Source organism: Lissotriton helveticus, chromosome 1_1 (assembly GCF_964261635.1).
Source record: "Lissotriton helveticus chromosome 1_1, aLisHel1.1, whole genome shotgun sequence".
NCBI classification, from domain to species: domain Eukaryota; kingdom Metazoa; phylum Chordata; class Amphibia; order Caudata; family Salamandridae; genus Lissotriton; species Lissotriton helveticus.
Window position 1 is genome coordinate 1,459,804,545 of NC_136057.1, and position 27,556 is coordinate 1,459,832,100.

Below are 27,556 nucleotides of genomic sequence, written 5' to 3' on the forward strand. Positions count from 1 at the left end.
CAGAAACGACTGGGTAGGGAGAGTCAGGGTAGGGAGAGTCAGGGTTGGCATCACAGCCGTTTTCAGAGGTTCCTTACAATGTAGGGAGACACTAAATGGTTCTTTTTCCACATTACAATGGACTAACTCTGGACCTACATGTTCATCACAGTTCCCTTTTCAGATTAAATGCAATTTAGCACCCGCCAGGTGACAATACAGTCTTTATTGAGGAACACATATACCTTGCAAATGGCCAATCTTCACAAAGTGATCTTCCTGGGAAACTTTAATCTTCACTGGGGCATCACAGAAGACTCTGTAGTTAAACAGTTCACCTTCTTTCTTTCTGGAAACGAATACTTGACTTAAGAATCTCCAAAGAGGACTTGCTCTTAGTGAATGAGCCTATACCGGTAGACTCGCCCGATCATTTCCTTATTCCTTTCTGCTTGTAACTCTCTCATTCTTGACCATGGGACAACCAAAAAGAGCGATTACTTGGTTTTGAGACACCAAGAACATTGGTTTCATCAGCAAACTTTGCAACATAGCACAGAAGGTGCTACCTCCCATCAGCCTTGTCACAGATGTCAATGACTCGACCGCCCACAGTCTTGCTGACGTGCAAGACTGTGGGCGGTCGAGTCATTGACATCTGATCTGCTTGATGACATAGCGCTACGTCAAAGCAAAGAGAAAATCGAAACCATGAGCCCTGTAGTTTAACGGCCGTATATGAGGAAAGAAAACCTTGAGTATATTAGAGAAGACATAGAGACAGTTGTACTCACACTAACCTCACGTGTCCTAAACCCAAGATCACTATAAAAAAAGGACATATCTTTTGTGATAAATCAAATCACTTTGGATTGCTCCCTGCCTTGCCAAGAACCAAATGACACACTTTTCAATCTGGCCAAAATCACTAACAGTCCCTCCAAATACATAAAATTTGATGACCCACCAATGAAAGCAGAAGAATTTCGAAAGTTCTTTGACACCAAAGTAAAATTGCTTCCATGCCAAGATGACCGTTATACCCCTCCCATGGTGAATAAATCCAAGGACACTTGGCAACTGTTTAACAATCTTAGGGTGGAAGATTCAATCGAACATATCATGAAGACTAAACCTTATCACTTTGTATAAACTTTCCCTGATAACATTGCCAAATACCTCTATACACATGTGCTCTCCTACTGGACAAATCTGGTAAATCTGTCTCAGCCAAGGAACATTTCCAGACTTCCTCAAAACTGGAAAAATCACCCTACACCTCAAAAAAACCTTTGCAGATATGAATAACGTCAACTATATTCTCTCTATCTCCAACCTACTCTTCTTTGCGAAAATAATCGAATGATGTGTGGCGAAACAACTCACCAAATGTATCAAAGGTAACAACTTCCTAGACGAATACCAATCTGGGTCCAATCAGGGCTGCAGCACCGAAATAGCACTACTGCAGGGGGTCGATGATGCACTTAGAGTCTTAGACTTCAGCCCCTGCTGCCTCCTGATTCTTCTCAACCTATCAGCAGCCTTCGACACAGTAAAATTGCTGTGCGCTCCTTAATACTCTCAAAAATCAAATGGGCATAGATGATGTGGTCCTTAAATGGTTCAATTCATTCCTCACGGGCAGGCTACAGAGGAGAAAAATGGATGATTGTCTATCAATAGTAATGGGTATTGATCAAGGGGTCCCTCAGGGATCTGTCCTTGCTCCAACCTAATTGAACCTGAATTCCACTTGAAGTCCTACAAAGAAAGGTAGGAATCTTTTATCCTCAATATGCAAGCAACACTGAGCTGTATTTAATGTCTCCTCTCCAAAGGACATCTCACACATTGCCATCACTATAGACTCCGTACAAGACTGTATGAGTTCTCATAATTTAAAACTGAACACTTCCAAATATGAATTCCTCCTCATCTCTAAATTGAAATCACCACTTCCAATACAATATTGAATGGACACACTCAACATTTTTAACAGCAAACCCATCATCGCTGACAAAGCCAAATCCCAAGGATTCATCCATGCAAAAGGCTCAACTTGCATTTTCACATCAGCACTATGACCAGAAGAAAACAAGTTACTTACCTGTAACTTTAGTTCTCCAGTATTGGAAGCTTTCATAGATTCACATGCCTGAATCATTCCCAGTCGTCGAGACGGGAGTCTCCGGTATATAAAAAAGCAGTGCTTAGTAGTAAAGCAAACTGAAAAGAGGCCTAGGCCCATTTCCCTTTTGCAACCCATAGCCTTTGTTATGTACAAAAGGCCCAAACTTTTCCCTGAGCCAATCAGAGCTCCTCACCCTCTAGAACCCTCCTGAGAGAACCTTCTGCCCCTCAGATTTTTCGCGCACTTGTGCATATAACACACTCCTTGTGCTAAATCCGAGGTGAGCCTCTCAGGGGAGGAGGGTGGGTGCATGTGAATCTATGAAAGCTTCCAATACTGGAGAACTAAAGTTACAGGTAAGTAACTTGTTTTCTTACTCCAGTATTGGAACTTTCATAGATTCACATGCCTGAATCAGAATAGCGAGCAGTGAAAAAACAAAGCACATTTTCCTGATACATTACATAATCATGCAATACCATTAGAAAATGAAGCATAATCTTATATACATATATCCATACTTATATAAAATGTGACTTTGTAAACAAGAGAAATTATGGATGGAGGGATGCAAGAAAGGCTCATCGTTACTGGATGATATTCCGCAGTACCGCCTCTCCCACCGCCGCATCCGATTCTGCGGCTGCCTCCAAGCAGTAGTGCCTGGTGAAGGTGTGCGTAGATGCCCAGGTTGCTCCTCTGCGATTATCCTGGATTGGCACTCCTCCAAACAGTGCAGTGGATGTGGCCACCGCCCTCGTGGAATGGGCACGGACTCGTGCATTCAAAGGCTTTCCAGCAGCTTAATGACAGTAGACAATTGCACTGGAAATCCATCTGGCAATTCCCCTCTTTGACAGTGGGAAACCTTTCCTGGGTTACGAATAACTGAGAAGACTTGCGAAACGCCTTAGTTTCTTTCAAGTAAAATTTCATACATCTCTGAACGTCCAGCGAGTGCAATACTCGTTCTGCCGCTATTGATGGATGAGGAAAGAAACGTTTCAACACCAATGGTTCGTTCCAATGAAAATCAGTTGGCACCTTCGGAATGAACTTCGGGTTTGTCCTGAGAATCATTCTATCCTCCTGAAACTGTAAGAAAGGCTCCTGAATCGTGAGCGCTTGTAGTGCACCTACTCTTCTCGCAGAAGTCAATGCAATGAGAAGAGCCACTTTCCAGGACAAGAACTTCAGGTCTGCCCTGTGTATCGGTTCAAACGGTGGTTTCATCAATTGAGAGAGTACAACATTCAGATCCCATTATGGTGGTGGAGGCTTTACTGGAGGAAAGACCCTGAATAACCCCTTCATAAATTGTTTGATAATCCTTGATGACCATAAAGATGGGCCTGACGATGACCTCCTGTAGCGGGATAACGCAGCCAAATGCACCTTGATGGAGGCGTGTGCTAATCCTGACTTTGCTAACAGCAGAATGTAAGGTATAATTTGATGAGGTGCAGCAGTAAGAGGGTGAACATCATGTCTCTTACATCACAGACAAAACCTCTTCCATTCATCCTGTAGGTTTTGTTGGTACTCTCCGCTCTGGCCTTGGATAGGATGTCCCTACATTCGTGTGAGATGTTCAGATGGCTAAACTCACAGTGTTCAGGAGAAAGGCTGCTAATAGCAAGGATTTGGGGTCCGGATGCAGCACCTGCCCCTTGGACATTGTCAGAAGCGATGGAAATAGGCGCAACCGAATTGGACGGTCCTCCGACAGCAGCAGCAGTTCCGTGAACCAGTGTTGTCTGGGCCACCACGGGGCTACTAGGATCAGCCTGCACGGCTCTTTCTTGATCTTCACCAGTACGCGGGGGAGAAGAGGAATTGGAGGAAAACCGTAGGCAAAGATGCCGGACCATGCCATGGAAAACGCATTCCCCCAAGATCCCTTCTGGGGAAGCCAGCTTGCGAAGTACTGGCTTTTTCTGTTTTCCCTTGTAGCGAAGAGGTCCACTATCGGTGTTCCCCTTCGAAAGACGCTGTCCAGGATCCCCTGGTCTAGCTCCCATTCGTGGCAGGACGATTTTAGCCTGCTGAGATATCCGCCTTGACGTTTTGATCCCCCGGAAGATGTTCTGCTGCCAATGATATTCCTTGCTGAAGAGCCCATTCCCGTATCTCCTGGGCTTCCTGAGACAGGGAGAGAGATCTCGTTCCCCCTTGCTTGTTCACATAATGCATCGCCGTAGTGTTGTCTGTTCTTACCAACACCGGCGAACCTCTTATCCTTGGCAGAAAAGCCAGTAATGCCAAGTGGATCACTTTGAGCTCCAGCAGATTTATGTGTAATTGCTGCTCCTGTGCCTTCCAACGACCACTGACTTGAAGGTCCTGAAGGAAAGCTCCCCATCCTTCTAACGACTCATCCGTCGTTACCACTAGCGGAGCCGCTCTTGCCAGAAACGTCAGTCCTTGAGACACATTTGCATTTTGTGTCCACCACTTTGCTGCCTGTACCATCACTGGTGTCACCCATATTGTATCTTCGAAGGATCCCTCCGCTTGACGCCATTGAAAATCGATCTGCTCTTGCCATGATCTCATCCTTAGTCAGCAGCAAGGTACCAGGGGACTACAAGATGACATCGTGCCCAGCAAGGATTTGTATCTGCGGACTGAAAGAGACTTTCTTTTTACCAAGTCTTGGAAGAGGGACACAATCCTCAGTTGTCTGTCCTCGGAGGGAAACGCTTTGTTGCAGTCCGTGTCCAATATTGCCCCCAGAAATGTGATCACTTTTGCTGGGTGGAGGTTTGACTTTCCCTCGTGGAGAGTCAATCCTAGATGGGCAAACAAGTCTATGCAGGCCTGTGTTGACGCTCTGGCCTGTATCCTTGATGGTGCTTTGACTAACCAGTCGTCGAGGTAAGGAAATATTTGAAGTTTTTGCTTCCTGAACACAGCCGCCACTGGATCCAGGCTTTTCGAGAAAACTCTCGGCGCTGACGTCAAGCCGAATGGCAGGACCCTGAATTGGTAATGTCTTCACGCTACTAAGAATCGAAGGTACTGCCTGTGTGCAGGATGGATCAGGACGTGGAAATACGCGTCTTGTAGGTCCAATGTGGTCATATGATCTCCTGAGTTTAATAACGTAAGGATGTCTTGCAGCGAAACCATCCTGAAAGATTGTTTCTTGAGATAGGTGTTTAAGGATCTGAGATCCAAAATGGGGCGCCACTGGAGCTTGTTTTTCTTGACAAGAAAAAACCGGGAGTAAAACCCCTTGTTTTCCTGGCCTTTCGGTACCGGTCCTATTGCTCCCTTTCGGAGCATTGTCCGAATCTCCAAAGGCATCTGAGATAGATGTTTTTAGTCTCTTGACTTGTCTGCAGTGTTGGAAGGAGGGAATTGAAGAAAACTCAAGAGTGCCCATCTGTCTGTTATTTTCTGTCAATAATGTAGATGGGAAGCAACTCTCCCACCCATGGAACTCGTGGAGAGGAAAAGCAACATGCAGCCAGATCCCGGAGGTTGTCATTGTCTTTTACCATTGTTTTTCCCTCGACGACCTCCTCGTCCTCTAGGAGCAGACTTTGTATAGTTCCTTGTTTGTTGTATACCCTATTGCTGACAATATGGCTGTGATGATGAGGAATAAAAAGGGTTATCTTCCCTTGTTGATAACTCCCTTTGTAGGAAGACTGGCCTCTTTCCCAGGCGCCTTGGAAAGGAACCTAACGGTATCATAGTGTACCCAAGGTATTTGTAGTATCCTCCTTTGATACCTTGAAATGCCTCATCCACTTATTTCCCAATAAATCTTCTCCATCGAAGGGGAGATTCAGGATCCTAATTGTGGACTTCTGGTCTTAAGGCAGTCGACCTTAACCACCCCTGACTCGTTAGCACCGTCGCCCACCACATATATAATGTCCTCTGGGAAGAGGTCCATGTTAGGCGCCTTATCGCACGACATATGCCTGTATTAACTGCCCAGAATAGCAAGGGCATTATCTGCTTTGACTAAGAGAACAGACCTGGATGAGAATCTCTGTCTTGCGTTGTCCAAGCATCTCCCCTACCTGTTAGGTGGTGTTGATATAGGCGCAGAGGGATTCTTAGATTCCTGCTGCGCCGCTTGCTAAAACACGGAATGAGATTTTGGATGGCTACATGAAATCGTATAAGTATTCCATTTGTATTGTCGACATAGGAAGCTAGAATCTCTCGCCGCTGTTTCCATTATATTATGGAATCTGTGGAGAATCCACCAGTCCCGGTGAGGGAGATGCCGGAGATGGATTCAAGTAATCATCCCATTTTTGTTGGGATCTGTTATTTCTCCCTCTTCCTGGTCATCATCATCCGTGGTGACCGGATTCTGGTGGTGTATTATTTGAGGAGTTGCCAGCCTAACTTCTTGTTGTGGCTCCCTGTTTCTAACTGGAGTAGTAGGGATGGGATTTCCTTAGAAGCTGGTGCAGGCGGAAACCTCTATCCATAGTCTGCCAGCATAAACTGCAGATCTATCATCATGAAGCATGGCATTCCAACCATTCCTTCCTGGTACTCATGGCCATAGTGCTGTTGGTGAGGATATTGGTACTCCCCATATCTCTCCTCATAGTCCTTCTCCTCATACTTCACATGTAACTGTGAGGGACTACTAGCTTGAAGCAGGTGCTGATGATTTCTAATTTTGGAATGTTCCTCAACGAGCCAGTTGAGGAGATCGCCGTAGACACCACTGTTGTCAATGCCATCGTCGACACCAGGTATAGAGAGCTATCCGTCGTCGACGACATAGTCACCGTTGATGGTGACCTCTTCGTCGTCGCTGTTGTCACCGTCGATGACCGACCATCGTAGACGACCATCGTCGTCGTCAACCACCGTCGTAGACCACCGTCGACGACCATCGTAGACGACCGCCGTCGTCGACCACTGTCGTAAACGACCACCGTCGTCTACGACCATCGTAGACAACACCGTCGTCGACAACCACCGTCGTAGACGACCGTCATAGACGACCACCGTCGTAGACGACCACCGTCGTAGACGATGCCGTCGTAGACGATGCCGCCGTCGACGGAGAGGCTGCCTTAGTCTTTACCTCAGAGGTATAAAAGACTGCTTCCTGAAGGGTTCTTTGACCAGAGGAAGTGATTTTGACGGCTCAGAAGTCGTCTTTTTAACATGATCTTTCCCCAAAAGCATGTCCTTTACTCTCCTTTTCTACAGAGTGAGGAGATTTTGAAGGACTGCGCCCAGAAGACCCATGAGTGGTCTTTTTGAGGACCTTCTCAGGACGTTCCCCTGAGGAATGAGTTTGAGGAGATTTTTATCTCTTTTGAGATCTCCTAGATGTTGAGGACGCCCCCTCATCACGGTCACTGGTGAAAACCTCCTTTCTGGCCTTAGCGTTTGACACCCTATTAAAAGGCGCCCTCCACGACCTCTCAGAACTTACTTGAGAAAATGCGACATACCTTGCGGTCTGTGGCCTGCGGGTATAGACAGTAAATGTAGTCAATGTGAGGATCATCAGTGTAGTGCAACCTCTTGGTACAAGTTGTACCGGCTCTAAATGAGCCTTTCTTCTCCTTTCCAGACATTCTTTAAAGAATGTATTTGAAGATAATCCATCGTAGAACATAATCCAGAAGAATTCCTAAGAACAAAGTTCATTAATGAAGTTAAAAACACAGAGTTTGAGCAGAGCTCAAAGGAGACTCCCTAGCACAACGTGCGGTAGAAAAATCTGAGGGGCAGAAGGTTCTCTCAGGAGGGTTCTAGAGGGTGAGGAGCTCTGATTGGTTCAGGGAAAAGTTTGGGCCTTTTGTACATAACAAAGGCTATGGGTTGCAAAAGGGAAATGGGCCTAGGCCCCTTTTCAGTTTGCTTTACTACTAAGCACTGCTTTTTTATATACCGAGACTCCCGTCTCGACGACGGGGAATGATTCAGGCATGTGAATCTATGAAAGTTCCAATACTGGAGTAAATACACATTATTAATTGTGTCTTCTCTGGGGAATCCACCACTACATTGTAGAACATGATTTGAAATCTATTGCTCTAATACTGGTGCTCTCCAGAATCAACTATTGTAACGGTCTTGACTGGGTTGCTCAAGGCCCGAGAAATCAAATCTACATTTGGCAGCACGTTTCATCGATGGAGCCAAAAAGAATGGCCTCATCTTACCTATGCTGATCACTCTCTGCTGGCTGAAGAGAGGACATTTATAATGCTGCCAACATCACCCATCCATTCTCCATTAGCTTGTGGACAAACTTAAGCTACCTGAAGGCTCTAAACCATTGCGTAAACTCAAAGCACTGTTGCCAGAACTCCCGAGCTTTAAAAAGGAACAACTCGTGGCACAATCCTTCTCAGGAAACGCAACCAGGATATGGAAAATCTTACCTCCAAATCTATGCACCACCACCTCGCTGGCGATGTTCAAAATGGAACTGAAAGCCCTTCTACTTCAAAGACATTTTAGCTAAAGAAACCTTATCTAACCTTCAGTGGGCGAATGCTTTCTCTATTCTATGGCTTAGACCTTGAGATTTACTCCACTATCTCCATTTCATTAGCTATTACCAACAACATTGTGCAGCTAATAACCTATTCACTGCTGCAACCAGGGGTGGCTCCTCCCTGTGGGCGGAGGAGCGTCACCCCACTGCTTTCTCGCAGTGCGAGAAGCAGAAACACAAAATTGAATAAATACTATTGCAAAAAAGCAGAGAAGTGTTTGGTTGGGGGCGGGCGGGTGGGCGGTCCTGCTCGAGGGCAGGGGAGGAGTGGCTTGTCCAATGTTGTGGGAGCTGACTGTTTGGTCGGCCCCAGGGCCGACCAAACCAATCATGTACACTCTCCTTTTTCTCCAGCCTACATGGAGACAACGGCCTCCCCTGTGCGGTCGGCCTCCCAGCCAATCACAACACTGCCATTGCAGCGTTGTAATTGGGTTCGTTGAGGGGAGGGAGGCGGCCTGCGGCTGCTTCCCGCGAGGACAACGCGACGCAGAATGCAGCATAAATTGAAAGAATAAATAACAAGGAGAAATGAAGATACAAGTTTACAAGTGTTTGTAAATCAGGGCTTGTGTCAAAATAAATGGATGGATGCACAGGAACGTACATGCTCCATCATGTAACGCCTACTCAATGCAAAGTAAAGCATGGCAGTGCTATGCACTGGCTTGCTTTACTTTGTATTTACTAAGCCACATAAAGCCGTGCAAATTGGCTTTGCGTGGCTTAGTAAATGCACCTGATGCAAAATCTTAGTAAATCTGGGCCATAGTCTTTGTCTTCAATGTCAGCAGGAACGAGGGCTGGGACAGAAACTATGGCTCAGAAATAAGGGCACATGAAAGGGAGACGGCACCACACTCCACACTATCAACCGGGTGGGGTAACACTTTGGGGGGAGGAAAAGGATAGAACGCAGGCAAATAGTATCTTTCCACGTTAAGTGAAACCAATTTCGTCGGTTCTCACACACTAGAGTGGGTGGGACATCACAGATAATTCCCAATTCCCTGAAAAACCCCAGCAATACACATTGCTGACCTGCCAGGCTACCTTCACCCTCAATTTGTACACCATAGGCACAAAAAAAATTCAGAATGGAATCAGCTGTGTCCACAGTCAGCCATGACACACATACTCCTTACTCATTTTGGTGCACATACACTATGTGTACACACCCACGTGTGGCATCCACACACCACTGCATGCAGTGAAGGAACTGGTCTAGGGGTCTGACATTCTTGTTTGGATGGGGTAGAGGGCAACTCTCCCTGCAGAGGTTACAGGTATAAAGGACAGTCCTGCTGTATGAACTTAAGCCTTGCCACCACTGTCAGTCCACAATACCATATTGAGCTGAAAGCTGTCACTTCGATTAAGTAGAGTTCAGAAAGTGTGCCCTTCTGACCACAAAGTCCTCACTGTTGATAGATATTAGTAGCGTGTGGTGAGACAAAAGAAAAATATTTTAGAACACCAGAGGCGTAACCTTGGGTTACGGTTGTGTAACGTTACAACGCATACTTTTACAACGCATGCCTGTACAACGCATTTTTCACATCGCAACATCCTTTACAACGCATTCCATTACATCACATACTGCCTTTACAACGCATACCATTAGATTGCATTTATGGTAAGTATTGGATAGTATAGGGATAAAAAATACTATTCTAACTCCAGGGGGTGCAACAAGTACGGTAAGTGTTGGAAAGTATAGGGGTATAAATTACTATTCTAACTCCAGGGGGTGCAACAGTAGGGTAAGTGTTGGAAAGTATAGGGGTAAAAATTACTATTCTAACTCCAGCGGGTGCAACAGTAGGGTAAGTGTTGGATAGTGCAGGGGTAAAATTTACTATTCTAACTCCAGGTGGTGCAACAGTAGGGTAAGTGTTGGATAGTGTAAGGGCACTATGTGTTGTGATGGTATGCGTTGTGTTATGCTTTGTAATGACATGCAGTGTAAGAAATGCATTACTTACCTGTAACAGCAGTTATCCAGTATTGGTATCTTTCATAGATTCACATGCCTGAATCATTCCCCGTCGTCGGGGTGGGAGTCCCCGGTAAATAATTATAGTAATGTCACATGGACATATACTTAGTACTAGGCCAGAGGCCTCACATTAGTAGCCTATCTAGGTCCTTATGTAAAAAGGACCAAACTTTGGCCAGTAGCCAATCAGCCCTTATCACCCTCCTGACCTTCCTGGAAGGAGCCCTTGTCCCTCAGATTTTCGTAAGCACCGTGCCAAGTAGTACCTACTGAGAAGACTTAGGTGAGCCCTCCCTTCCAGGGGAGGCGGGTGGGTTGCATGTGAATCTATGAAAGATACCAATACTGGATAACTGCTGTTACAGGTAAGTAACGCATTTCTTATCCAGTATTATGGGTATCTTTCATAGATTCACATGCCTGAATCAGAATAGCAAGCAATAATGAGCACATTTCTCACATACATCTTGAAAGACATAATAAACTTATCATAAGTTGTTACACAGTTTACATGATACTCACAACCTGATAAGAAATGTGCGATAAATTACCTGGAAGGTGGGATGATAGGAAGAAGGCTCACCTCTAATGAAATAGATGACGTAGGACAGCCTGTCCTACTGCTGCATCCTTCATAAGTTCAGAATCCAAGCAGTAGTGCTTGGTGAACGTATGCGGCGTCTTCCATGTCGCCGCTCTGCAGATGTCGACAATGGGTACCCCAGCAAAGAGCGCCATGGAGGTGGCCACCGCTCTAGTGGAGTGTGCTCGAACCTTTGAAGGCAGAGGATGGCCCGCCTGTTGGTGACAGAATGCGATGGCCGCTGAAATCCATCTGGAAATGCTCTGTTTTGTCAATGCTAGGCCTTTCCTGGGCCTACTAAATGCCACAAACAATTGGTTGGACTTCCGAAATTGCTCTGTCCTGTGTATATAGAATTTGAGACATCGTTTGAGGTCCAATGAGTGTAGAGATCTTTCAGCCGCGGATGATGGATTCGGGAAGAAAGATCTCAGGACAATAGGTTCATTGAGATGGAAAGAGGACGGAACCTTTGGAATAAATTTAGGATTAGTCCGTAGAATGACCCTGTCGTTCTTAAACTGGATGAAAGGGTCTTGCACAGGAAAAGCCTGCAGTTCACTCACTCTCCTTGCTGACGTGAGCGCCAGTAATAGAGCCGTTTTCCATGACAAATATTTAAGATCTGTTTTGTGAATTGGCTCAAAAGGGTGTTTCATTAGCTGAGCTAGTACCACATTTAGTTGCCATGTAGGTGGTGACACTCGTACTGGAGGGAAAGTTCTGAATAATCCCTTCAGAAACTGCTTGACCAGTCTGTTGGTCCATAGTGAAGCTCCACATGAAGAACGTCTGAACCTGGATATGGCCGCCAGGTGGACCTTTATTGAAGCGTGTGCCAGCCCTGAATTGGCTAGGTGGAGCAGATAGGGCAGAATTTGTGCTGGAGTAGAAGTGAACGGGTGTAATTTCTGAGCCCTACACCACAAACAGAACCTTTTCCACTTAAGGGAATATGTCTTATTAGTACTGTCAGCCCGGGCCCGGGCTAGAACGACTCTGCATTCCTGCGGAAGATCTAAATTCTGGAACTCTCTGAACTCAGGAGCCAAGCCGATAATTTGAGAGATGTTGGATCCGGATGTTGGACTTGACCCTGGTTCATTGTGAGGAGATGTGGGCATATCCTCAATAGAATAGGAGGTTCCAGCGATAGAAGGTGTAGTTCTGTATACCAGTGTTGGCGCGGCCACGCTGGGGCTATCAGGATCATGGTACAGCTCTCTGCTTTCAATTTCCGGAGAACCCTGGGGATCAGGGGAAACGGTGGAAAACCGTAAGCAAAGACTTTGCACCATGTCATCGAAAAGGCATTCCCGAGGGACCTTTTCTGGGGAACCCAGCTTGCGTAATGTTGGCATTTCGCATTTGTTTCTGTCGCAAAGAGATCCAGTGGAGGCTTTCCCCAACGGGAGAACACTGAGTCGAGCGTCTTCTGGTCGAGCTCCCACTCGTGGCAAATTGAGCGCTGTCTGCTTAGTGAGTCTGCCAGGGTGTTGTCTACTCCTGGGACATACTCTGCCCGCAGAGAAATGTTGTGCTGGAGCAGCCAGATCCAAATTTGCTGAGATTCTCGAGACAACGTTCTGGATCGAGTACCTCCCTGTTTGTTTAGGTAGTGCATTGTGGTGGTGTTGTCCGTCCTCACAAGCACTGGGAAGTTCCTGATTCGGGGTAGAAATGCTCGAAGTGCCAAGCGCACTGCTCGTAGCTCTAGCAAATTGATGTGGAGTTGTTTTTCTGCCACTGACCACTGACCATGTACTTGCAATTCCTGAAGGAACGCCCCCCATCCTTCCAGTGACGCGTCTGTGGTTATCACATAAGGGGAGACTGGGAGTAGAAAAGGTAGGCCTTTGTTCAAGTTGTCGCCCAGAAGCCACCATCTCAGAGCCTTCTTCATGACCTGAGTGATCTTGATCCAGTCGTCGAAGGATCCTGTACTTTGGATCCACTGATTTGCCAAAGCTTCCTGTAGAGGTCGCATGTGGAGACGACAGTGCGGAATGAGAAATATGTTGGAAGACATCATTCCTAGCAACGACTTGAAGAGTCGAACCTTGACTCTCCGTTTGGTCTGTATTTGGACTGCCAGGGTCTTCAGCTTGAGCTGACGTTCCCTGGAAGGGAAGGCTTTCTCCTGTTGTGTATCCAACGATGCTCCTAGGAAATTGAGACGCTGTGACGGTCGTAGATTTGATTTTTCCTGGTTGAGCGTTAGGCCTAGGTTCTCGAAAAGATGAAGGCAGGCTGTAGAGGACTTGGCCACGCCTGTCCGAGTAGGAGCTTTGATGAGCCAGTCGTCCAGGTAGGGAAAGACTTGGTGATGATGCTGACGAAGGTATGCTGCTACTGGAGACAGACACTTCGTAAAGATGCGTGGAGCTGACTTCAGGCCGAATGGTAATACTCTGAACTGGTAGTGCCTGCCTGCTACTGCAAACCTCAAGAATTGTCGATGACTCTTGTGAATGAGGATATGAAAATAGGCATCCTGGAGGTCCAAGGATACCATATAGTCTTTTGAATTGAGTAGGTGTAATACTTCCTGTAGGGTAACCATACGGAAAGACTGCTTCTTGAGGTATTTGCTTAGGTTTCTCAAATCCAGTATTGGTCTCCACTGCCTCTTCTCCTTTTTTCTGATCAGGAAGAAACGGGAATAAAATCCTCTCCCCTTCTGTTCTCGAGGAACTCTTTCCACTGCTCCTTTCTGTAGCATTAGTGAGAGTTCCTGTTGAAGCATGTTTAGATTTTTGTGCTGCACAGGACATGGTGGATTCGGAGGAGGATGTTCCACAAATTCCAACGTGTGCCCGAAGCGGACTAACTGCAACACCCAACGATCTGATGTAATTTGCTTCCAATTGTGAAGGAAGTTGGTAATTTTTCCTCCAACTACGAATTGCGGAGAAGAGGTGGAGGCCAGCTGGAGAAAGCAGTCATTGACGTCTGTTATTGTCTTTCTTTCCTCCTCTTCCTCGAAAGGACGACTTATTGTATGAGGATTGTCCTTGTTGTTGTTGCCTCTGCTGATATTGAGGTTTGTACTGCTGGGAAGAGTTATAAGAGGACTTGTAACCTTGATAGTTGCCACGATTGTGTTGTCCTCGACCTCTGGATCCTCGAAAGGAATTATGCTTGTATTGTAGGGTGCATAGGGCTTTCGCCGTTTCGGTATCCTTCTTAATACCTTGTAGCATGTCATCAATATGTTCACCGAAAAGTCTCTCCCCATCAAAAGGCATGTCGAGGACTTTGGCTTGCACTTCAGGCCGGAATGCGGTGGCTTTAAGCCAGCCCTGGCGCCTTAAAACTGCTGCTCCCGCCAATTGACGGAAACCTGTGGAGGCGATATCCAACGCCACCTCTATCATCTCTGAGGCAGAGCGTTCACCCTCCAGCAGAATCTTCCTAACCTCTTCTTTCTGGTCTTCTGGGATCGCCCCTAGATATGGGGCTATATCGGCCCATATCTGTCGATTGTAGCGACCTATTAATGCCAGAGAATTTGCAGCCCTGATTGATAGGGCGGACATGGAGGAAAATCTCTTGCCAATGGCATCAAGTTTTCTTCCTTCTTTATCAGGAGGCGCTGTCATTGCCGCTGACGGATTGCTGGACTTCTGCTGAGCCGCCTGAGATATAACTGAATCAGGTTTAGTTTGTCCAGTTAAACATGCGGGTGCAGTGTCTGGGGCTTTGTATTTCTTTTCAAGCCTAGCCGGCACTGGAATGAAAGAAAAAGGAGTTTATTAGTTTTAGTCCTTGCTCCCATATATAATCGATCACTGGAATGGAGCGAGCTGATCTCTTGAAGGGTTCTTTAAAATCATGAAGAAAACAGTCCTGCGTTTCCGATGCTATTTGGATGTTGAACCTTGCAGCCGCTCTTCCTACGATATTATGGAATCCCCCTAAGTCTTCAGGGGTTGAATCATCCTGCACTTGGTCTGGGGATAGTGGATCTGGGTCCGCATTATCATCAGAATCATCATCATGTATTTCACCTTCTTCATCTTGGGCCTCATCATTTCTCACTTCTTCCTCATATTCATCCTCATCAGTAGAGATTTGAGGAGGAAATGTCTCTTGCTCCTGACGTACATCTTGCGGGGGTGGCCGCTGTCTATGTGTAGGAGTTGTTGTTTCCTGTGGTACCTGTACTCCAGAGGCAGGAGAAGACGATGGAAATCTTTGTTTATAGTCTGAAATAAGAAATTGGAGGTCAGAAACAATTGAAGCTGGAAGGCACACCATAGGCTGAACAGTAGTATGGTGTTGAACTGTCTCCTGAACTGTAATTTCCTCAAAATCTTCATAGTCCGAACTCTCATGAACTTTGATGTTGAGATGAGAGGGACTGGATGCTATGGGAAACATGGTCTGTTCTTCAGGATCTTCTGTTTCTAAAAACTGCGTTGGCAACAGCTGTTGGACCTTGCTGGGTGAAGTCATCTCTGGTGTAACCAAACATGATGACATTTTAAATTGTGTATATGTATACTTCAATGAGGGGGAGCCCTTCGACTGTAGATCCGCTGACGCGGTGTCCGTCGACGGTGGAGCAGGCGTTTTCCTCGACTGAATTGTCATCATGGAAGCCCTCGTCGACGACGACGACGACGATGTCTTCGTCGACGACGATGTCTTCGTCGACGGCGGCGTCGACACTGTAGCCGTCGACGACGGTGGCGTCGACGGTCTCGTCGACGGTGGTGTCGACGGTATCCTCGCCGACGAGGAAGTCTTCGTCGACGGCTGTATCTTCGTCGACGGCTGTATCCTCGTCGACGATGGAATCTTCGTCGACGAGGAAGTCTTCGTCTTCGTCGACGATGAAGCAGACGACGACGGGAGCGCCGTCAAAAGCGACGTCGACGGGTTTGTGACAGGAATGACAGAAGGTATTGACCTACCCATCGTCGACGAAGTGGAAGTAGTCGATGCCATGGAGAAAGTAGACGCCGTGGATGTCGAAATGGAGACTGTCGACAAGGTCACAGGCAGGCCAGACGACACTATAGCAGGCTTCTTGAAGTCTGTCATCTGAAGAGAAGGTTTCTGAGGCTTGACCTTAGGATGACTGTCACCTTTGAGGGTGCAAGAAGGAAGGAGCCAATACTTGGGCGACAGTTCTACTGTTTATTTAATGGTTCAACATAGGGGTGCAGGAGTACAAAATCAGGCAAAGTCCAGGATCCTAGGGCTTCAGGTGTGGTGTCCCCCGGGTGGATGTAGCCGGACTCCAGCGTATGGAAAACAAAAGAGAACAACGGGCTTTAGTAGACTGTCCTATTTTCTATGGCTAAGTCAGGGTAGGGAGTGAGGGAACAGGTAACCACCACCGCTCAATCAAGGACATCAAAATAGAGCGACCCGTGAGTGTGTGCACATGAGTCTTTAGTGCCCCAACAGCGCCTCGCTGCCTACCCGGTCCCTCCCCTCTTAAACTGAAACAATGCACGCAAACGCCCACGCACCTGGAGAAGCCACGCGTCCTCCTTCGCGTGGCTGGGCGGAACACAGAACCGTTGGCCTCCTGGCTTCCTTGCTTCCGCTACGCCTTCCGTTGGGCTCCCGTCTCCGGTGTCACTCAGCAGGGGCACCTCCGCGTCTTCTTCGGGTCCGGGCAAACACGGTCCCTCTGTGTCCTGGTCGGCTTGTTTCTCCTGGCGTTGCACGCCAGACTCCCACGACGTGATTCTCCGCGGTTCACCAACACTGGCGTCTTCCGGATCCGCCTCCTTAAGACGCGAGGCCGGCCCTGATAGGCCAACAAAGTCAGGTGGTCCGGGAAACTGCAAGGCCAGGCTGTCCTTAAAGGGCCCGTAGCTGCCGGTCTGTGGGGAAGACGAAGAGTCGGTTAGCTCAGCCGGTGCCGAGCAGGGGACCCCCTGACAATGACTCTCCATGGACTTTGGCTTCTTGTGAGGAGGCGCAACAGACTGATCTGGAGATGTCTGTCGAGGCCTTTTAGGAGCGGAGTGGAAGCTCCTGTAGGAACACTCGCTCTCACCTGAGGAGACTACCTGCTCTTTGTCCTTTAGTCTCTGGAGCCATAGGAGCAGTCGCCCTTCCCTGTCCTTCAACGTCTTGACCGGGAGAGTGCGACAAATCTTACATTCCTTGGCAGAATGCTGAGGATAGAGGCAATATAAGCAATCCTCATGCTTGTCCTCTATATGTAACCTCATTTTACTACAAGAGGCACAGGGTCGAAAAAGCCCTTTTTTAGGAGTAGTAGACATATCAACTACCAAAACTCCCTTCTAATCAGAAACTTGAAGAATAAAAGGAAAAAATCCTAAGATATAGGAAAAACCTGAGCAGAGCTCAGTGGAGACTCCCTTCAGCACGACGTGCGGTAGAAAATCTGAGGGACAAGGGCTCCTTCCAGGAAGGTCAGGAGGGTGATAAGGGCTGATTGGCTACTGGCCAAAGTTTGGTCCTTTTTACATAAGGACCTAGATAGGCTACTAATGTGAGGCCTCTGGCCTAGTACTAAGTATATGTCCATGTGACATTACTATAATTATTTACCGGGGACTCCCACCCCGACGACGGGGAATGATTCAGGCATGTGAATCTATGAAAGATACCCATAATACTGGATAATGATATGCGTTTTAGTGACTTGTGATGTAATGGTTGCGTTGTTATGGCATGCGATGTAAATGATGTTGCGATGTAATGACTGCGTTGTAATGGTAATGCGATGTAAAAGTTGCGTTGTAAAGGTTGTTTCCCTTGGGTTACTCGTGGCAGAGGTGCAAATGCACAGCATTATTCAGGGAACTTCGTTGTGCCAACAGATGGCCACACCAAAAAAACCAAAATACAAACCTCAGCAGGAGACAGAAGCCCACACCACAAAAAAGCCAGAAGCAGTATGGCTCAATAGTTTTTCTCCGGTATAATCCCCACGGCACAATTCCAGAGTTCTAAGAGTCAAGAAGTTCATGGAGACTGTTCTGACGTCATGGAGCAAGATTGCGGCCTAAATGATTCAGGGCTTATCCAGAGTGCCTAAACCACAGGGAACAACAGAGGCAGAAGTTCACTCTGGTCTGCCTCCCCTGAGTGATACAACAGACCAGGACGAGATATGCACTGTCTACAAGTCCAGAGCATGGTATAAAAGAAATAGAAAGGACTAATGCGACTTCAAGCCTCTCTCCTACAGCATGGTGTAACAGAGTCGCAGCAGGCTCGGGTTCACTCTAGTGCTTGATGTGACAAGGCAGAAGAAGCCTACACAGTCTGTCTCCGTGCCACAGTTATAGTGCACAAGTAAATATGGGGAGCTGACCCTTCTGGTGGTTAGGGGTTTAGCTGTTATTCCTGCCCTCCGTAGATGCCACTCTTACCCACCTTATTTAACAGGCTCTGAACCCTCTCCCCCCCAATCTTCCCACCCCTCTGAGCCCCTCATCAGCCCTGTCCCTTAATGAGGACTCACCTTTCTGTCCACATGCTGGAACTCTTCCTAGACATTCCTTGTGAGCTGGAGACTTACATCGAGTGCATCGATACCCCTGGAAGAAAACCCCCCTGAGAGGGTGACACAAGTGAGACATTGCACGTATTCTGCACAAAAAGGTAAATCTGAACAAGAGAGAAATAATATAGCAGCTCTGAACAAGAAGACATCACAGGCATTCTGCACAAGAAGGATACCTCACTCTGAGTTAATGGGAGCCTTTACATGAACTCTGCACTAGAGGAAGACATTGAAGGAGTCTTTCTTGCAAAAGAGAGTGAAAGCAGAAGTTTTGCACAAGAGGAAAACATTAGAGGAACTATGCACAAGAGGGATATGTTACTTTGAGCAAGAGGGCGACACTGCGAGAACTCTGCACAAGAGGGGGACTTTATATGAGCTCTTTACAAGAATGAGAAAATACAGTCATTCTGCACAAGACTTTACTTTACAGTGCAAGAGGGAGACGGTACATAAAATGTTCTCAAGATGAAGACGTTAGAGGATGTCTGCACAAGGAAGTGACAATATGAGAGCTCTGCACAGATAAAGACATCCCATAAACTCTACCAAAGTGGAAAAGGCAATTCCGCACAAGGAGCGAGGCGAGGAACTCTGTACAAGAATACGATATTACAGTAACTCTGTACGAGAGATATTACAGGAGATCTGAAAAAGAGGGAAATGTTACAGGCCCTCCACACATGAGCGATAGGTGAATGCACAAAAGGTAGACAATACAGGACCTCAGTGTAAGGGGAAGAAGTTACAGTAACTATTCACAAGAGTAAGACGTTAAGGGAATTCTGCACAAAAGAAACACATTAGACAAACAGCAGAAGTGGGAGACTTTACAGAAACCTGGCACAAGAGGGAAATATTATGGGAACTCTACACAAAGGAGTGATACAAGAACACTGTACAATAGAGTGGTATTAGGTCGACTGCTTGAAAGGGGGATCTCACACACACTCTGCACAAGATGGGTTTAGGTGTTACTGGAACTCTTGTCTGAGGAATACTTTACAGGTACTTTGTGCATGAGGGAGACGCTAGTCAGCGTTAGAGGGACTCTTTACGGGAACTCTGCACTGAAAGGAGATGTTACAAGAGCCCTTGTTTACGGGCACTGTTTAAAGAGGAGCATCAGAGGGAAGGATAGAAATCAACTTCTGAGGTTTTAATTAAAGTAGCAGCCACCTATTTCGCCAGGTGGCTCCAATTACAAACTGGCCAAGCTTGCCAATAGCCTATATACATTGGTGTGGCCAAATTTGTTATACACAAAATACAACTGCTGCAAGACTCCTCCCCGACTTCACCCAAGGGAATGCATGATTCCAGTTTTGCAATCACTCCGCTGACTATCTGTAGCTAGAAGGACAATGTTCAAGCGCACTCTTCGTTGTCCATAGAGCCTCCCAAGAAAAAGCAGCACCATAACTACAAGCTAAATTCAAGCAATACAAACAAGATATGACACTGCGCTCCACACTGGCACCACTTATCATTATACCACCTTACCCTAAGAACTTCGCAGGAGGCACTGCTTTCTCGGTACAAGCTGCCAAGCTCTGGAACTCACTACCAGGCAGTATTCGAAGCATCCAGGAGCATATACACTTCAGAAGACAGTTGAAAACATGGCTATTTCCAATATAACAACATTACGCGATCAGACTGCAGATCCCAAATATCTGTACACTAAGACCGATTCTTTGCATCTCACAATGACACTCAGATATGGGACGATAGTACCAATGCCCATCCCAGCTGATCTCTCTACTTTTTCTCTCTCCAACCAGGCCAGCTCTGGACCACAACTATAAACAAAACTTCAATTTGGACTACTCAGTGCAGTAACCAGCTAAGCAGGCTATCATCATAAGAAATACCATAAAAGCGACTTGCAGAGCAGTTCAAAGCTACCCACATACTGAAAACCATAAGCTGCATGTTTATTTCGCACACCTGATCGTCCACTGCAGTGTAATGTCCTGCCTTCCACAGAACAATAACCGCACCTAGGTAGTCATCACGTATGAAATGATAACACTTCCCACATACAGTCGCAAAACAAAGACAAAACTCCTCCAGCCACACACCTTGCATGGAGTAGCTTGCAGCCCATGTAAGTGCTTCTGTGCCCCACATAGGCATAGTAAGCGCTATGTAAATGCCGCAATAGGACACAATACAAAGTTATTCTGGAATTAATAAAGTTGGAGCTTCGGAAAAAAAGTGAACCTCCTTCTCTAAGACCGTGCGATTCTACACTTACCTTAGCAGCATCTGACAGGACTTGCAGCAAGCAGTCTCTTCAAAAGAGTACATCTGGAAGTCGTGTGCATTGGCAGTCGCATTATCGGGATAAATATTCGATCTGAAGCAAAAGAAGAGAGAGCTCATGTTCATGTAACATGTTGCTTGATGTTGTCTGTGCAGGTATTATAGCAGAAAATAGTTGTTTGTTTGATAAAGGCTGGGTAAATATTTCGTTCCAGAATGTTCCTATGCTGGATGAAGTGTAGTAGGCTTTCGGATTCCTGAATGTGCCTTTGTTTGAGGTTGGTTCGGGAATCCAGATCGTTCATTTGCTTTATGGTTCCTGGCTGGATTTTGAGAGCCAGAATGTCAATGTGTTTGAAAGTGTCTCAGCTGATTCTGGATTCCAGAATGTCATGTGGTTGATTGCGCCTGGGTGGGTTTTGGATACTCTGAATGTGCCTTTGTTTATGATATACAGGTGTGTTTTGGATTCCAAGGAGTGCCTCTGTTTGATGGTGCCTGGGTGAAATTTTGATTTCACACTGCCCTTGTGGTTGATGGTATTTGGAGTTTTTTTTTTTACTAAAGAATGTTCCTTTGTTTGATGGTGTATGAATTTGTTTGGTATTGCAGAATGTCAATATCAATCAATCAATCAATCAATCAATCAGAGCATTTATATAGCGCACTACTCACCCAGAGGGTCTCAAGGCGCTAGGGGAGGGGGGTCCGCTACTGCTTGAAAAGCCAGGTCTTGATTTGCTTCCTGAAGGCGAGGTGGTCCTGGGTCAGGCGGAGGTGGGTCGGGAGGGAGTTCCATGTCTTGGCGGCGAGGTAGGAGAAGGACCGTCCCCCTGTGGTGGCTCTTCGGATGCGGGGGACGGCGGCGAGGGCGTGGCCGGTCGATCGGAGCTGGCGTTTGGGAGCGTAGAAGTTGAGGCGACTGTTGAGGTACCCTGGGCCTTGGTTGTGTAGGGCTTTGTGTGCGTGGGTGAGGAGACGGAAGGTGATTCTCTTGTTGACCGGGAGCCAGTGCAGGTCTCTCAGGTGTCCGGAGATGTGGCTGCGACGGGGGATGTCCAGGATGAGTCGTGCTGAGGCGTTCTGGATCCCCTGGAGTCTCTTCTGTAGTTTGGCGGTGGTCCCGGCGTAGAGGGAGTTGCCGTAGTCCAGGCGGCTGGTGACGAGGGCCTGGGTGACCGTCTTCCTGGTCTCGGTGGGGATCCACCGGAAGATCTTACATAGCATGCGCAGGATGTTGAAGCACGACGAGGAGACGGCGTTGACTTGTCTGGTCATGGAGAGGGAGGAGTCCAGGATGAATCCCAGGTTGCGTGCGTGGTCTGTTGGTTTGGGTGCGCTGCCTAGGGCGGGGGGCCACCAGGAGTCATCCCAGGCGGAGGGTGAGGATCCCAGGATGAGGACTTCCGTCTTGTCCGAGTTCAGTTTCAGGCGGCTGTTCTTCATCCATTCGGCTACCTCTTTCATCCCTTCGTGAAGGTTGGCTCTGGCGGAGGCGGGGTCGTTGGTGAGGGAGAGGATCAGCTGGGTGTCATCGGTGTAGGAGATGATGTTGAGGTTGTGCTGGCGAGCGATGGCTGCGAGGGGGCTCATGTAGACGTTGAAGAGGGTTGGGCTGAGCGAGGAGCCTTGGGTGCAGATGACTTTGGTGGCTTCAGATCTGAACGGGGGGAGGCGGACTCTCTGTGTCCTTCCGGCGAGGAAGGAGGTGATCCACTCCAGTGCCTTCTCCTGGATTCCGACGTTGCTGAGACGCTGTACTAGTGTACGGTGGCAGACAGTGTCGAAGGCCGCGGAGAGGTCTAGGAGGATGAGGGCTGCTGTTTCTCCGTTGTCAAGCAGTGCTCGGATGTCATCGGTGGCTGCGATCAGGGTGGTCTCGGTGCTGTGGTTGGCCCGGAATCCAGACTGTGAGAGGTCGAGGGATCCGTTCGTCTCGAGGAAGGCGGCCAGCTGCTTGTTGACGGTCTTCTCGATGACTTTTGCCGGGAACGGGAGGAGCGAGATGGGGCGGTAGTTCTTGAGGTCGGTGGGGTCGGCTGATGGCTTCTTGAGAAGAGCGCTGAGTTTGGCGTGCTTCCAGCTCTCCGGGAAGGTAGCGGTGTCAAAGGAGGTGTTGATGATGTCCCGCAGGTGGGGTGCGATGACAGCGTCGGCCTTGTTGAAGACGTGGTGGGGGCAGGGGTCGGTCGGAGATCCGGAGTGGATGGAGTTCATCGTGCGGACGGTGTCTTCGGTGCTGATCGGGGTCCAGGCGCGGAGGGTGGTGGTGGGGGGCGGTGGTTCGGACGTGGCGTGCGTCAGTTGAGTGCTGAAGCTGTTGTGTATGCTTGCTGCGGTCTGGTTGGGATTACTATCGCAGAACGTGTCTTTGTTTAATGATGTCTGGTTGAGGATTAGAATTCTAAATTCCCTTTGATGATGATGTTGAATTTTGCATTTCATAATGTGCTTTCCTTTGTCGGTGTCTTTGTGGGTTTTGTATTCCAGAATGCCCCTGTGCTTCATGTTCTGGTGGGTTTTGGATTTTAGAATATACATCAGTTTGATAGTATCTATGTGATCTTTGTACTCCAGAATGTGCCTGTGCTTGATGGGCTCTGGTTAGGCTTTGCATTTCAAAATGCCTCTTTATTTAGTGATGCCTGCTTGAGTTATGGTTCCCAGGCTGTCCGCTCGTTTGATGTCTGCTTTTGTTGTAAAACTCAATGTGTAATCATTCACTGGTAAGTCTCATTAAAGTAAAGGGGCATAAGCACAAGTTATAGAAACCCTGTCACCACATTAAGGCCACTCAAATTGTTCAATCTTGTAACAGCCCAGGGGATGCGTATGAATGTGGGCGCTGACCAATGAGCAAGTGAGAGTAGCAACATGGTCTTATCTACATCACGTTACTGAGGAAGGCAGCTGGCACCAGTGGATACGAGTCCCAAGGTCTAGATAGAGCAGATTTATATCAGGGATTCCCTTCCTCTTGAAGTCCGGTAGAACATCTGAGCTCAGATGGCTCTCTATCGAACAGGCAGCACTCTTTTCAATATAAGGATGTGAACTCAACTCTACTCAGGGCCTGATTTAGGGTTTGGGGGACGGGTTTCTCTGTCACTAGTGAAACAGATATCCCGTCGGCCTAATTACAGGTGCATTATTTCCTAATGCACTTATAATTAGACAGACCAGATATATTCGTGATGGAGTAACCGGTCCATAACATTCTAAAATGGGCCCTACGTTCTTAAATACAGCTGCTTGATCTAAGCATGTGAATCTCTGAAAGTTCTAAAGGCACTCAGGAGCTCCTTTGGCATCATCCCCTCACTGTCAGCAAGAAGGGATATACTCTACCACAAATACGAGTTCCACACAACCCACCCCATGTTGGAAGAGGATGCAAATAAAAACCCTGCAGGGACTTACAGTGCCATCTCAAACTGTTCCATCCATTTCTTCTTTAATTCCCTGGTTTTGAAGAACAGTTCATATCCTTGGCTACCATGACTCTCGATCAGAAGGAACATGTGACACCACTGGGAACAGAAATAGGAGATGTTAACCAAGAAAACATGCCCTGCATAACTAGTTTTGACTCTATCTAGCCGTTCAACATGCCCTGTGATAGATCGCCAGCTTTCCCAGATAACAGGAGTGTTTTTCTAAACAGAAAGAGTACTCACATGGCCACTGATTCTTGGTTGACATTTGTTGACTATTCTCCTAGCTTAAGGTACTGCCTTTCTGACTAAAATGTGACTTTGCCCCCTGGCTACAGTAACCGAGAATTGGTGCTCTGCTGAAGCGACTGACCCGGAGAGCTAGTTGTACTTCTGTCAAGGGGTCACTATTATGACAAGTGAGCCTTCCTTCTTTCCTGGTTTTACTCCTGGGCCTTAGTGTGCACACTCTACTTCCGTTCGCATTGGTGGTGGAACAATGTGTGACACAGCAGGCACCATCTTTCCATATTATTTAAAGAAGGGAGAGGGACACAATTTTGAGGTAAATCCAATGTTTTAAAAATATTATTTTATTACATATACTTCTGGCCAACACATGATTTGTGATAACAGATGACTTCTTCAGGGACTCAAATGATGGTTGTTTAGTCACAAAAAGCAGAGATACAAATAGTACAAAACAGGTTTTAAAAAAAACATAATTTGAGAAAGTAATTCAAGCAGATTAATATACTACAGTCTGACTACATCTTCCCACGTTTGCGAGTTCATCTACTAAAACCTTCTCTCGTCTGAGTCAACTTGTGCGCTTAAATTATGAGCTAATGTATCTGCACATTGATTTGAACAATAGTTCCACACAATTAAATATCAAGTTTCACCATATCAAATCATTTGTAATGGCATTCTACGGTTTTCAGTAAAACATTGTGTTGTACTTGGTCCTTTTTGCAGGGTCATCCCGGCACTTTTTGCCTTCCTCCGGTATTTTTTCTGGCCAGTCGTTGGTGGCTTTAGAACGCTGGGCACCTTATCACCGCTGTTCAGTGTTAAAGTGCATGTGCTCTCTATGGTAAATGTGGTAAGATTGGTCTACACCTGTTTGGCGTATTTAATTTACCTATCAGTCCCTTGTAAAGTGGTATCTCATATACCAGAGGCCAGTAAATTAAATGCTACTGGTGGGCTTGCAGCGCTGCTTGCGCCACCCACCAAAGTAGCCTTTCAAACCGGTCTCAGGCCTCTGCCATTGGAGGGCCTGTGCGCACAGTTTACTGCCACTGTGACTCCCCTTTTACTACATATCAGTCACCCTTAAGGTACTACATATCAGTCACCCTTTAAGGTAGGCCCTAGCTAGCCCTACGGGCAGGGTGCGGTGTAGGCAAAAGATAGGGATTATGCATTAACTGCGTGGCATGTCCTGGTAGTGACAAACAACCTATTCGGTTTCTCACTACTGTGAGGCTGCCCTCTCATAGGAATGCATTGGGGATTCCTGGATATGTGTTTCAGTGGTGATTCCTGACCTGAGAGGAGTAGCGCGATCAAGTTGGTTTGTTGGGAATAGTGGTAATAAATGCTGCGTAATGGTGTTCGCAGATTTATTATCACTATTTTAGAAATGCCACTTTTAGAAGTAGGCATTTCTGTAAGATATGTGTCTTTGGGCCTGCCTGTTGTGTATTGCATGTCTGGCTTTGGATGACAGGGGCTGGGGAGGTGCAGTGGCTCTAGAGGGCCTGTGTGAGTCAGCGCTAGGCTGAATAGGCCGATCTGCAGTTTGAGTAGTAGGAGGAGTTGCACTTGACCCTGAATAGGACTGTGCCTGCCTTCCACAATGCTGACTCCGCCCCCTGTGGTGTGTCTGGGGCCAGACCCTACACTGACAAAGGAGGTTGTTGTGCACTGTAAAGATGGCCTTAAGGGCCCCCCAGAACTGGTTTGGACTGGGCTTAGGCCAGTGCCAGAGGGACGAACAAAGACACTGACTGGTATAAGTCTTGGGGCTGTGACCCCATGAAAAGGCTGAACTTTGGACCTGCTTGGAGGTGTGTTGCTGAAGGACTGCTGGGCGCCAGGAGGAACAGCCACAATGGACTCCCCCTCTACTGGAGGGCCCTGTGAGCTGGCCTGCCTGGGCCCAGCTCTGCCCCTTGTGACTTGGGGTTCAGCGTATGGTCGGCGCTTGACCCATCCCCTTCAGGACTTGGGGGATCCTGCTCGGCAGGACTCAGCAGATTTAGCGTTACGAGAGCGATGGAGTCATTGGAGGTGCCTTCGCCTTGCTGTGGGGAAGTTCTAGCTTTGTTTGACTTATCCTTTGGGCATCGCACCTCCTGAACCAGAAAAAAGAGCGATATTCTGGCCGAGGGGTGCAAATCTCCTCAGAGGCAGCGCAGCCGCTTGAGCAGCCGTGTCGCAAAACCGAAGTCAGGCCGCTGCTACGCCTGGTTGTGGGTGGGGCGGCATGATGGCCAAAGTGAGGGGGAGCCCCAGAGTGGGAGACTACCCCGAATTGCCGTGTCCTAGGGAGGTGGGGCCCAGCCTCAGAAGGAAGACAGTCTGCCGGCCCGACGGAGACATCGCTCCGGGATCCGCAGCCAAGACGCGGACTGCCGAAAGCCAGGAAAAGGCTGAGCCTGGTTGTGGGCGGGGCCCACTGCCGCGAAGAGCCGAGCGAGGAGAAGCCGAGCCTCCTGACCTCCCATCATCTAGGGGTTATTTTCAGTGGAGGGGAGATACAGTCAGTGTCTCCCCTCCTCCCACCTTGAAGGAGCGTTGCTGACCTTGTGGACCAGATGGAAGCCTACACAGAGGTCCCGGTCCAGCGCAGATGGTCAGAGCATCAGGACATTATTTTGTGGCGGCTGGGGAAGTTGCACCCCTGCCCCTTTCACTGTGTCCCTGAACGGGGTGATACCTCGACAGAGGCCCCCGGGAACGAGAGTTGCTACTTGTTGAGAGTTAGACGGCACATGGCCCAAAAGCCTATACCTAGGATACCAAGTACATCAAGGAGAGTGCAGATATCACGCTGGGTGTGGTGCTCATGATGTAGTGTGCACACATTATCGGTGGGCATTGCGGTGCACTGTTCTTATGGCGAGGATTACAATATGTGCCCACTAA

The 27,556-nt window shown here is 47.6% G+C and overlaps 1 protein-coding gene across 1 annotated transcript in view; it reads right to left on the reverse strand.

Annotated features, from left to right (window-relative positions):
- Positions 1 to 27,556, reverse strand: part of VAV1 (vav guanine nucleotide exchange factor 1) — a 650,161-nt gene that overhangs the window by 138,404 nt on the left and 484,201 nt on the right. Inside the window, exons 15-17 of the mRNA XM_078686053.1 lie at positions 24,387 to 24,496; positions 20,959 to 21,060; positions 18,657 to 18,748 (exon numbers count right to left, since the gene is read on the reverse strand). Coding sequence (XP_078542179.1) covers positions 18,657 to 18,748; positions 20,959 to 21,060; positions 24,387 to 24,496 — 304 coding nt within the window. The remainder of the gene's footprint in view (positions 1 to 18,656; positions 18,749 to 20,958; positions 21,061 to 24,386; positions 24,497 to 27,556) is intronic.